The sequence below is a fragment of the Anas acuta genome, chromosome 26 (genome assembly GCF_963932015.1).
Source record: "Anas acuta chromosome 26, bAnaAcu1.1, whole genome shotgun sequence".
Taxonomy (NCBI): domain Eukaryota; kingdom Metazoa; phylum Chordata; class Aves; order Anseriformes; family Anatidae; genus Anas; species Anas acuta.
Window position 1 is genome coordinate 5,100,247 of NC_089004.1, and position 11,372 is coordinate 5,111,618.

Sequence of the window (11,372 nt, forward strand, 5' to 3'; positions counted from 1 at the left end):
AGCCCCAAACCCGCTGTTTTTCACCCCAAAGCTTCCTCGGGGCGAGTAAACCCCCCCCCCCCCGCACACGTGGAAGGGGAGGGTTGTACCTGGTCTGGGGGTCCTGACTTAAAATCAACAGATACAGTTTATTTAAACAAACAACGGTAAAAATTACACAGTTTCAGCCAGTTCCTTACAAAATCTCGCCCCCACCTAGCAGCTGCCTGGGGGGGGGGGGCTTTGCCTTCACGCCACGATCCTGCCCTGGGGGCTGGGGCCACATTTTGGCACCCCGAGGTGCCCCCGGGCTGGTGCTGACCCCGCTCCAGCCCCCAGCCCTTCCCGGCGGTGTGGGGCTTGCTCACGCCTCCCCAGGCCAGGGGACGGGTGCTCGGGACCCCCCCCCCAAACATATTTACAGCACAAGGAGGGGGAACAACCCCCCGGCACGCACCCAGCGAAGGCACTCGGGGGTATTCACAGTGGCTGGGGACGATGCCCAGGGGTCGCTTTGGATGGTTTTGTTGGTTTTTTTTTTACAAAAAGGTACAAAATGCATCGGTAGGAGTCTGCGGTCGGTGCTGGTGGTGCCCCCCCCCGGCACGCATCCTGGGGTGGTGCGGGTTAACCCCGCACCTTGTCGTAGTCGCTCACCATGCGCTTGATGTGGAAGAGTTTGTTGCGCAGCGCCTTGGTCTCCATCTTCTTGGTCTGGTAGTCGGGGCTCTGAAAAGCAGCACGAGGGCAGGAGTCAGCGCCCACGGGCTTGGGCAGCTTGGGGGGGTGGGGGGCAGCGCCGAGCCTGACCCCCCCTCACGGGTTGGGTGGGGATGGAGGAGAAGGAGCAGACCCCCGGTGAGCACCGCCTGCCCTGATATCCCCTGGCGCATCCCTGCAGTGCCTTTTTTTTTTTTGCCCTCCCCCAGAGTAACCCAATTCCAGCCGGGGTGTGGGAACGGAGAGCTCCCGGGCTTTGCGCACTCACCCGCTTCAAGTCCTTCAGCTGGTTGTATTCCTCTGCCACGTCCTGCAAAGGAAATGGGTACAGGGGGTTATGAGCAGCCCCGAGGGGGGTGCCCTGCAGGGACAAGTGCTCCCCAGTGCCCCGCAGCACCAGCTGGCATCCCCAAAGCTATGCAGCATCCCTGGTGCACTGTAGCATCACCAAAAGCTATGCGCCCTCCCCAAAAGCTATGTGCCCTCCCCAAAAGCTGTGCGCCCCCCCAAAAAGCTATGCGCCCTCCCCAGTGCCCTGCAGCATCCCCAAAATTATGCGCCCTCCCCAGTGCCCTCCGGCACCCCAAAAGCTCCGCATCATCCCCAGTACCTGCAGCATCCCCAAAAGCTCCAGGGCATCCCCGCCGCCCCAAGGCGCCCCCCCCCGCCCCCGAGCCCATACCTGGTACTGGGGGCTGTCCTCGGAGATGCTGTCGAGCTCCTTGCTGAGCTGGTTGAGGCGGTCGTTGACGCCGTCCATCTCGGCGCAGAGCTGCTTGTAGCGCTTGAGGTCGGTGTCAAACTCCTGCTTGTACTTCTGGCGGGCGCCATCCGACGCAATGGGGGGGTAGAGGCTGCGGGACAGGGACAGGGGCAGGGTTAGGCCCTGTAGGGGGTCAGCTACGGGCTGGGGGGACCCCCACGAGGCTCCCCCCTCACCTGGCCCACTGGTCCTGGTCCCGCTCGTCGCTGGACTCCACGGCCGTGGTGTAGTCGGTCTCGTACTGCGACTCGTCCAGCTCGGGGTTGCGCCGCCGCCTGCGGCCGCGCCGTGCAGGCGCTTTGCTGGGCACCTCCTTCCCCTTCTCCTCCACGGGGCTGGTGCTGGTGGCACGGTCTGGCTGGTCACTGCGGGGACACGGGGACATCAGCACGGTGCGAACAGATGCCCCCGGTACCCCCCACCCAGCTGGCAGTGCCCCCCCACCCCGGCTCACCCCCGGCTGCTGTAGGTCCCGGAGGGGTAGTAGGCGGTGTTGGGGGGCGCGTAGCTGTAGGAGGGCGCGCTGTAGGGCGGCGCGTTGATGGGGCTGGTGGGCTTCTCCGAGTAGGCGAGCGTGGCCGTCTCGTCCTGCACGCTGGCCCCGTCTGCCACGTTCTTCACCTGCGAGCAGCGAGAGGTGCTCAGAGGGGGGGACGGTGGCACCGGGGGCACCGGGGACGCTGGCACCATCCCGCGTGGCCGGAGAAACCCCGGTGCGACCGCTGCGACCCGGCTTGGGGTGCTGATAGGGAGGGGACCCAGCAGAGCTGCAGAATGATGTCCTGCTGGGGGGGAGGCAAGGCCTGGGGGAGCCCCCCCAGGCAGGAGAAGCAGTATTTTGGGGGGAGAACGTGCCCGTGGGACCCCACAGCAGGTGGCACTGCCCCGCACGGAGCCACCGTGGGCGCTCTGGCACAGGCGCACGCGTGGCGGGGGGTGCCCAGCATCCCTCCTGCACCCCCAGGTGACAGCCCCCCCGGATCTGCTGGGTCCCTCATCGCCCCCCCCCATGTGCTCACTGCCCACGTAGGGGACGTTTGCCCTGGCCACACGGGGCTCCTGGGGGAGGACGTGGGGCTGGCTGGGCAGATGTCCCATCCCGTCCCCCGCCTTCCTTCCTGCCCTTTGTGGGTTGTTTGTGCCGGGACGGAAGCCGGTCCCTGCCGGGGGCCGAGGTGGTGGCCCTGGGGACGTCAGCTGAGAAGTCCGGCCGGCAAAGCAGCTTCCTCTCCGCTGCTTTTTCCCCCACTAACAAAGACTCCGTCAGGCGAGGGCCCCTCCTGCCCCCAGGTGAGACGGACACGTCCCCGTGCCACGCCAGGACGGAGCCGGTGGCTCACGCCCACTCGAAGGTCACCTCCTTATCTCAGCCTCAACCATAAAGTGGGAAGGAGATGTCCCGGGGATGGCTTCACACCCTGACACATCGATACTGCCCCGCCACAGCGTCCCCAAAAAGCTTGGCAGGTGCCACCAAGGGACACTGGCGGAGCTGGGGACACCGCCGGGGGTGCAGGGGCTGCCCCCAAGCCGGGCTGGCCCTGCTGCGGGCCAGGAAATGCTTAGCAAGGGAGGGACTTTTAACAAAAATAAATAAACCAGAACAAAGGTGTTTTTGCAAAAAGAAAAACAAATATTGGATGTACACACACGGAGGGGTGCGTGCGCGCACAAGGAGCCGGGCTGAGGGTTTGAAACCGAGCGCTTTGCTGGGCTCTGGGGTGGCAGGGAATGGTTCAGAGCAATGTGAGCTACTTCTTGTCCCATGGGGTGCTGCTGGGGGACAGCCCTGTCCCTTGGCACCCCAATACCTGGGCACCCCAATGCAGCCGTCTGGGCTGTCCCGTTGTGGTGGGGACAGGGACGGGGATGGGGACAGGGACAGGGATGGGGTCAGAATCTCCTTATCCAGGGCACAGCAGCACCCAGGAGCCGTGCTGAAGGACGTGGGCACATTTCCCAGCCCTGGATCGAAGCCCTGGGGCAGCCGGGGCACCCCAGGGCCCTCCCCTGCCCTCCCTGGGTGCAGCCCCCAAGCACCCAGGGGACACCGGGGCGTCACGGCGCGCACGGAGCCGGGCTGGTGGGACAGAGCCAGACCACGGCTGGGTGGCACAGCCCAGAGCCACGTTCCCGGAGCCGAGTTAATGATTGACGAGACCGAAACCGAATCGTGTCGGCGGCCAGCGCTGGCAGGAGCTGGGCGAACAAAGGGGAGAGGGCGCGAAGCCTCGGCGCTGCGCTGCTGGCACCCGGCCCATCTGATCCGACCCTGTTTGTCTTTCAGGGAGGTCGAGCTCGCCCAGTCCCGCTCCGTTCCCAAAGCATCGTGGTGCCGGGGCACGGAACCGGGTGGAAAAAGCCCAAAAAAAAATAAAATAAAGGGGGTGACAGGGAGGGACCTCACGGTTCCGGGCGCTGCCTGGCGCTATCGGTGATAACGGCGCGCCCCAGGAGCTCCCGGCTGCAGGGTTTGGGGTGTGCAAACACCGCGGCGAGGTGCGGGCAGAATGAGGCTCCTGGCACGAGGCTGGGCTGGGGACGGGGACATTTTGGCACAGCCGAGTGCCAGGAGCAGCCCCCCGGGACTCACCCACTCCTCCACGTTGGGGCCCTCCTGCAGCACCGGCGCCTTGTCCCAGAAGATGTTGGCCTTGCCGTATTTCCAAATCTTGCTCCGCGTCTTGTGGGCGAAGAAGCAGATGAGGCAGAGCAAGAGGACGATGAGGAAGCCGCAGACGATGGCCACGGCCTGGAGGAGAGGGAGGGAGGGAGGAGGGTGAGGGGGGGGGACAGGCTCTGGGAAGCCCCCGTCTGGGCAAAGCGGGGGTCTGGTCACCCAACACCTCCCTGAGGCTGAATGGGAAGCCCCCCCCCCCCCAAACACCCCCAGTTTTGGATGGGCAGTGGGACAGCCTCTGCCCGGAGCTCACTGGGCTTTGGAGAGTTTTTGGCCCAGCCCCAGCAGTGGAAGAGGATTTGGTTTTCTCGTGGGGACGGGACAAGCACAGCTCCCAGGGAGGTGACCCCCCCCCGGCACCTGGGGCCCCGAGCCAGCTCCTGCACCCGAGAGCAGGGACCCTGCCCGTGGGGGTGCCGCTGCGTTCCCACGAGCCAGATCACGCAGCTGCACAGAATTTGGGGCCGAGCAGGGACAGATCAGGGCCCCGCTGAGCCCTGCAGCCCGCGGCTCCCCCCGCTCAGCCTGCGCTCAGGGCGCAGGAATGCGGCACGGCCAGCCCAGCCAGCCAGGAACCGGCAGCACCAGTTCCATCCCAGTTCCACCCCAGTGCCGCGCAGGAGCCCCACTGGCCCCAGCCGAAACCCCGGGGCAGCTGAGCCCTGGGTCGTGGGATCCCGCTGCCTCCTGCCCCACTGACCCCAGTGCCACACACTGCCCCAATTCCCCCCCCCGCAGGCACGCCAGGCTCGCTCAAACACTTTTACGAGCAGGGAGACCAAAGTACCAGGTAGCAGAGCGTCCCCTCCCCGAAACTCCCCAGCTCTGCCGGTCGCACCGGCACCCTCCCCGGCACCCAACGGTGCCCGGCACTTCCCGAAACATTAAGGACGGAGCAGAAAGTCCCAGCTGGTTGAGGACACCGCGTCTCCCAGCCGGCCCAAGGGCAGCACGAGCACTTACAGACCCTCTCCTTCCCGCACCCGGCTGCGATAAGCGGCGCTGACCTCGCTCAGCCTCACAACCTTGGGCTTTGACCCAAAAACCGGGGGCGTTCCGGAGGTGGCCGGGGGGGACACACTCACCTCCTGGGGGTCCACGGTGCAGTAGTGGTAGATGTACTGGTTGAGGTAAGTGCTGCTGCTGTACACCTGGTTGCACATGGCCAGCAAGGGGCTGTAGTAGTAGCCGCCGGTCATCTGCGCCTGGGGGTTGACCCCCACGACGTAGACGATGGAGGCGATGAGCATGACGAAGGCCAGCACGGCGCACACCACGATGACCACCAGGTAGAAGCGGCGGGAGCGCGAGCCGCTCGACTTGCTGATGCTGGCCACCAGCAGCCCCAACTGGGCCAGGAAGCAGAGCACGGCCATGCCTATCATGAAGCCGTTGGCCGTCCGCGGGTTGGTGACCCCGCTGTAGTAGCCCCCGTACCCGTAGTTGTAGCCCAGCCCGCTGCCGTAGTAGCCGGAGCCGTAGTAGCCGCCCAGCCCGCTTCCGAAAGCCCCCAAACCGTAGCCGTAGTCCCAGGCGAGGGTGGAAGCCACGCAGGCGAAGATGGCAATGCAGAGCAAGATGATGATGGCCTCCAGGATCCTCACCACGCCGGGCGGCGAGCTCCACTTGTAGAAGTGCTGCGGCGCATCCTCGATGTAGTAGGAGCCCGGCGGGGGCGAGCGGGCGCCGTAGTCGTAGCCGTAATCACCCGGCGGGGGTCCGTAGCCCGTGGAGGGGCCGTAACTCATGGGGGGGCCGTCGTAGGACTTCTTGCTGAACATGGTGGCGGTGGGGAGAGCCTGGGGAGGTTTGGGGGGGGGATATAGGAGGTTGGAGCTGCGGGCGCGCGCGGCACCGCCGGGTTTCCACGTCTCCGCGCGCCCTCCGCGAGGACTTTGGTCTCCTGTCACCGTAAACAAGCGCCCGCCCGTGCCCGACGCCACGCCACGCCACGGGAGTCACCTCTGCTCACGGGGAAACTGAGGCGTGGGGTGGAGAAGGGAGGCGAGTGAGTCACGGGGGCATCTCCCCGCACACCCAGCCCTGCCCCGCGTCGGGGACCCCGCGCTGCCGGCCCCGGCCACCCGACTGACCGCGGGTGCTTGAATGAATTGGATTGTTTCAAACCCTAATTAAGGCAGAAAAGCTCTTCCCCGAGGCTAGCGCTAACCCTGAGGGTTTCTCCGTAAGCAGCTCTGGTTGGATTTAAAAAATAATAATTAATAATAATAATAATCCAGGGCACATTAGCAACACCGCAGTGAAAAGTGGTAAATTGGGGCAGATCAAAGGGGGGGTGACGCGTTTCCTCGCTGCCAGGGCTGGAGAGCTGCCACGCGGAGCCAGGTGCCCCCTGCCCGGGACCCCCGCCCCAACAGGGCCTCCCCCCAGCCCTGCAGTCGCTCCCTGCCTCAGGTTCCTGCCCTCCTGCGTGCGGTTGGCCTCTCCAAAACACCTTCTGGTTTTGCTTTCCCACAAGTTCGCTCCGAGCCAAACCACCGCCGGGAGGGGTTTGTAGGGCCAGGGAGAAATGCCAGGACGCTGCCACTGGAAGAGGGGGAGCCCCTCCGAGGGGGCTGGGGTGGGGGGCAAAGCAGGGGCTCTGCAAAGCCCACCGAGCTCCTGGCGCTGCTCCACCACCCCCGGGCTGCACACAGCCCCCCCTTCTCCACCCCACAAAGGCAAAACCCCAAAAGCTCAGCGGGGACCCCCCCGGCGGGCATCGCCGGAGCGGGATGCAGAGAGGGGGAACCTGAACCCTGCGTGGGAAACCCAAGCCGGGGGCAGGTGGCACCGGGTCCGGGGTGTCTGTGCCCAGCTGGGGGCGAGGGGCTTCGTCCCCACGCCCCAAAAAACGGTGGTCCCAAATCAGGGGCTTCGGCCAGACCCCAGCGCGGACCTCCCGGGGGTACCCGCGGCTTTCTTTTGGGGTATCTCCACTCTGCCCCCAGCTCTGCGCATCCCCAAAAGCCCCGGGCTGGCGTGGGGGGAAGACCCAGCAGCAAAGGGAGCTGCAAAACCCCCCCGGGGACCCCCCCATTCCGCGCCGGGGCGGCTCCACCCCACCCGGGGCTCCCGCGCCCCCTCCCCGCCACCGGGGCGCAACCCCGAGGTCCGCGTCCCGACGGGGGCAGCGCCGTCCCCGCGCTGTTTTTTGGGATTTTTTGTTAATTTTTTGAAGGTGGGGGGCCCGGGGTCTGCCCCCCCACCCCTTCACCCCCCAACCTCCCGCGGAGCCCCGGGAGGAGCCGCCGCCGCCTCCCACCTGCCCGGTGCGCGGAGGGAACCGTGCGCGCTCGCTCCGGTCCCGACGGAGCCACCGGGGCTCCCTGAGCCCCCCCCGGTGCGCGGAGGGGAACGAGCCCCCGGGACACCCCCCTGCCCCCCCGGTCCTTGTCCCGGAGCCCCTTACCTGGCCGCTCCTCCGCCTCTTTGTTCCCGTAAAATGGCAGCCGGGAGCAGCGGCACCGCCGCCGCCGGGCGCTGCAGGGAACCGGCCCCGGTTTCCGCCTCCGGGGGGAGCCCCGGGGGCGGCCCCGCTGCTCCCGCCCGGCCCCCGCCCGTGGGGAGGTGGTGGAGGGGGCTCGGGGGCTCGGGGGATTTTGGGGGGGGGCTTTGGGGAGCTCACACGCGCGGCGGTTCCGTGGAGTGAGAAAAGCGGGGGCTGGAGAGGGCTCGGGGTCCCTGGGGGCTGGGGGGGCGCAAAGAGGCCAGGGCCGTGTCCCCCCCGCTCCGGAGCCGTGGCACGGGGGGGTCCTGTTGGGCACCAGGGCTCCTTTCGTTATCCCAGGGGACAGGAGTGTCCCTGGGGGGGTTGCCAGCTGCTGGAGCCCACCCACCTCCATCATCCGTGGGCACCCCAGGACGCGCACTGAAGCCCCCCCAAAAAAACATCACCAGATTTTATTAAAAGCAGCTCTGCCCCCCCCACAGCTGCACCCCTGGGGGTGCTCCGGAATCCACAGCAGGTGCAGAGCCACCAAAAGCACCCCAAAACCCTCAGGTTTGCTCCCCATACCCAGATGGGTGCAACGTGTGGGGCGCAGCGGGTGCCCCCTGCTCGCCCCCGCAGCACCGGCACCCCAAGGTGCTGAGCCCTGCGGGGTCCCCGGGGTTTGGGGTCCCCTGTGAAGAGGCTCAGAAGTAGACGGCGCCACCGCAGTCATAGTCCTGGATCTGCCTCTTGATGTGCTTCAGCTTCTCCTGCAGGTAGCGGCAGCGCCGCTGCTTCTCCAGGAAGGCCGAATCCTGCCGGTGGGATTCGAGATACCCGGGACCCCCCCCCAACAGCTCTTTGAGGGCTGGGAAGCTCGCAGCACCCCCAGTGTGGCTCCGGGTGCACGAACCCCAAGCCCTACTCACCCTCTTCTTCCTCAGGACCTCGTGCCAGACTCGAGCCACCCCGCTGTCCCCCTGTGGGGTAAGAAGAGGCAGCCCGATATTCCCAACCCCGCCGGCACGGCCCCAAAGCTGAGCCCTGCCTGCTTGGGACACCCATGGGACACCCGTGGGACATCCACGGGACATCCATGGGACACTTATGGGACACTCACGGGACACCTATGGGAAACCCATGGGAAACCCAAGGGACACCTACGGGACTCCTATGGGACACCCACAGGACACCTATGGGAAACCCACGGGATGCCTAGGGGACACCTAGGGGACACCCATGGCACACCGATGGGACACTCATGGGACACCCACGGGACACCTATGGGACACCTATGGGACACCTATGGGAAACCCACGGGACACCTATGGGACACCTATAGGACACCCATGGGACACCTATGGGAAACCCACGAGACATCCATGGGACACTTATGGAACACCCACAGGACACCATTGGGACACCCACGGGACACCCATGGGACACCTATGGGACAAACACAGGACACCATTGGGACACCTATGGGACACCTATGGGAAACCCACGGGACACCTATAGGACACCCATGGGACACCCATAGGAAACCCACGGGACACCTATGGGACACCCATGAAACACCCACAGGACACCTATGGGACACCCATGGGACACCTATGGGACACCTATGGGACACCCACGAGACACCCATGGGACACCCACAGGACAACCACAGGACACCATTGGGACACCTATGGGACACCTATGGGAAACCCACGGGACACCTAGGGGACACCTAGGGGACACCCATGGGACACCTATGGGAAACCCACGGGACACCCACAGGACACCTATGGGACACCCATGGGAAACCCATGGGACACCTATAGGACACCCATGGGACAGTTATAGGACAACCATGGGACACCCACCAGACACCTATGGGACACCCATGGGACATCCATGGAACACCTTTGGGATACCCACGGGACACCTATGGGACACCCATGGGACACTCATGGGACACTGATGGGACACTGATGTGACACTGATGGGACACCCACCGTCATTCTGAGCGCGTGGCGCGCGGCGGCCTCCATCTCCCCCAGCCTCCTCCGTGCCTCCCGCACCTCTCCCAGCAGCTCCCGGTACTCGGCGTGCTGGTCGCAGAACACAGCCCGGTACCCCTCCCGCTGCCGCCCGCTGCGGATCGCCGGGTACTTTCTGCACAGCCCCGGGGGGGGGGGGTACAAAGCTCGGGGGGGGGGTCCTTGCTCCGGGTTGGTGCCCCAGCACGGAGGCACCGGGGGGCTCCGGACCCCTCCGGGGGGTCCCCATCCCGTAGCCGTCCCCTCACTCACACCACATAATCCGGGACAGCGCACGGCCGCAGCACGAGCACGGGGGGGTTGGAATGGGTCAAGACCCCCGGCCTCTCGCCCCCCTCGGTGGCTGTGTCCCCCCCCAGGGGTCTCCCCGGGGGTCCCACCTCATCCTCGAAGGTGACGCGCTTGGTTTGGACCGGCGGTGGCTTCGAGACACAAAGAGGAATTGGAGAAGGAGGGGGGTGGGGGTGAGGACCCCACTGTTGGCTGCCCCCCCCAAAAAAAAAAAACCTCCCGGTGACCAAGGGACTCACAGGAGCCTCCGGCCGCCTCCGGCCCACCTCGTCCCTCCACATCTTGATGGCCACGAGGCTGCCGGCCAGGTAGAGCAGCGCCGTGAGGAAGAGGAAGACGAGGGCGGCCGCTCGCCCCCCGGCCGGGCGGCAGAAAACGGCGAGGAGGGGGTCGCCGGCCAAAGGGGGGGAATAGCAGAGCCCCCCCAGGCTGACGGTGTGGACGTAGCCCCCCGCAGCCCCCAGGGACAGCAGGAACAGGAGCCCGTTGAGGCCGGACTCGGTGGGGGGCCACCAAGGTGCCTCCAGGAGGACGCGGTGGTAATGGGGGGTCGCCCCCAGCCCCAATAGCGCCGCCGTCAGCAGCCAGCCCAGGGCGACCCCCCCCAGCACAAAAGGGGTCAGCGGCCCCCCGGAACCACCCCCCGGGACCCCCCCGAGGAGCAGCTCGCCCCTGTAGTCCTGCTGGATGTCAGCACAGATGCAGGTAAAGGCTGCCCCCCCCCCCAGCAGCTCCAGCCCCCCCAGCACCCGCAGCAGCCCCGGCCACGATTTCATGGGGGGGAAGCGGAGCCCGGCCGCACGCTGCCCCCCAAAACCATCCCCAAGCCCCTGAGCCCCCCGGGGGTGGGCAGGCTCAGCCATCAGCCCCCCAAGGTTTTATTTTTTTGGGGAGGGGGCTCCCCTGGATGTGTCCGGGGTGGGAGCGAGCCCCCAGAGTGGGGACCCCCCCTCCAAATCCCCAATCCCAACCCCGGTCCCGTGCCTCAGTTTCCCCCGCAGGGCACCGCCGCAGCCCAGCTCCCCGCACGCTGCTCACCGGGGGATTTACGAGAGGTGGGGGCCGCAGTGGGGGTTTTTTTGGGGGGGGGTCACCGGGTCCCTGCCGCCACCAGCACCCAAGGGTGCCCCCGTGCAGCCGCTGCCTGCCACCGACAGGCACGGCTGGTTAAACATTGACCCGCACGCACCGCCCCGAGGCGTGGTGTGGGGGCACGATCTGCCCCCCCCCGGGGCTCCAGCACCACCTCCACCCAGCGCCCCGCTGGGGGCCGCATCCTGCCCCCCCCCCCCCGGCACTGGTTTGAACTGGGTTGGGCTTGGCGAACCCATGGGGAGCCCCCAGCACCCCCAAAACCCAGCGAGCAGCCCCCACCCGCTGCCACGGTCCCCCCCCCAGGGGCTGCAAAGCTCCCCCCCCCCCTCCCCAGAAGGACAGGAATCTCCCCCCCCAATCCCACCC

The 11,372-nt window shown here is 66.5% G+C and overlaps 2 protein-coding genes across 5 annotated transcripts; both read right to left on the bottom strand.

Moving 5' to 3' along the window:
- Window positions 1-108: 108 nt before the first annotated feature.
- On the bottom strand, window positions 109-7,701 carry OCLN (occludin). 2 transcript variants are annotated; one of them, XM_068661578.1, is made up of 8 exons: window positions 7,555-7,701; window positions 5,228-5,941; window positions 4,056-4,214; window positions 1,917-2,083; window positions 1,639-1,827; window positions 1,382-1,553; window positions 968-1,009; window positions 109-708 (listed from the first exon to the last, which is right to left on the bottom strand). In XM_068661578.1, the coding sequence occupies exons 2-8, from the start codon at window positions 5,921-5,923 to the stop codon at window positions 607-609; spliced, it is 1,527 nt and encodes a 508-aa protein (XP_068517679.1). In that variant the 5' UTR covers window positions 5,924-5,941; window positions 7,555-7,701; the 3' UTR covers window positions 109-606. The 2 variants fall into 2 exon arrangements, with proteins under 2 accessions (XP_068517679.1, XP_068517678.1); XM_068661577.1 differs by having other exon boundaries at window positions 5,228-6,121; window positions 7,555-7,631.
- Window positions 7,702-8,029: 328 nt separating this feature from the next.
- LOC137844902 (MARVEL domain-containing protein 2-like) lies at window positions 8,030-11,137 on the bottom strand. Of its 3 annotated transcripts, XM_068661595.1 has the most exons (6): window positions 10,950-11,120; window positions 10,151-10,208; window positions 9,873-10,042; window positions 9,576-9,735; window positions 8,505-8,555; window positions 8,030-8,390 (listed from the first exon to the last, which is right to left on the bottom strand). In XM_068661595.1, exons 2-6 carry the CDS (start codon window positions 10,190-10,192, stop codon window positions 8,280-8,282), a joined length of 534 nt encoding a protein of 177 aa, XP_068517696.1. In that variant the 5' UTR covers window positions 10,193-10,208; window positions 10,950-11,120; the 3' UTR covers window positions 8,030-8,279. The 3 variants fall into 3 exon arrangements, with proteins under 3 accessions (XP_068517696.1, XP_068517695.1, XP_068517694.1); XM_068661594.1 differs by having other exon boundaries at window positions 8,030-8,434; window positions 10,151-11,137; XM_068661593.1 differs by having other exon boundaries at window positions 10,151-11,131.
- Between the last annotated feature and the right edge of the window lie 235 nt (window positions 11,138-11,372).

What these genes read in the sequence shown, in the direction of transcription:
- LOC137844902 (XM_068661593.1), bottom strand. Translation starts at nt 10,774, where the DNA reads ATGGCTGAGCCTGCCCACCCCCGGGGGGCTCAGGGGCTTGGGGATGGT. An exon ending in GCTGTCCCGGATTATGTGGT is followed by an intron (nt 9,736 to 9,872) that starts GTGAGTGAGGGG and finishes GGGGCTGTGCAG; the next exon opens with AAAGTACCCGGCGATCCGCA. An exon ending in AGGTCCTGAGGAAGAAGAGG is followed by an intron (nt 8,391 to 8,504) that starts GTGAGTAGGGCT and finishes TCCCACCGGCAG; the next exon opens with GATTCGGCCTTCCTGGAGAA.
- OCLN (XM_068661578.1), bottom strand. Translation starts at nt 5,923, where the DNA reads ATGTTCAGCAAGAAGTCCTACGACGGCCCCCCCATGAGTTACGGCCCC. An exon ending in GCACCGTGGACCCCCAGGAG is followed by an intron (nt 4,215 to 5,227) that starts GTGAGTGTGTCC and finishes CCTCTCCTCCAG; the next exon opens with GCCGTGGCCATCGTCTGCGG. An exon ending in AGGACAGCCCCCAGTACCAG is followed by an intron (nt 1,010 to 1,381) that starts GTATGGGCTCGG and finishes TTTCCTTTGCAG; the next exon opens with GACGTGGCAGAGGAATACAA.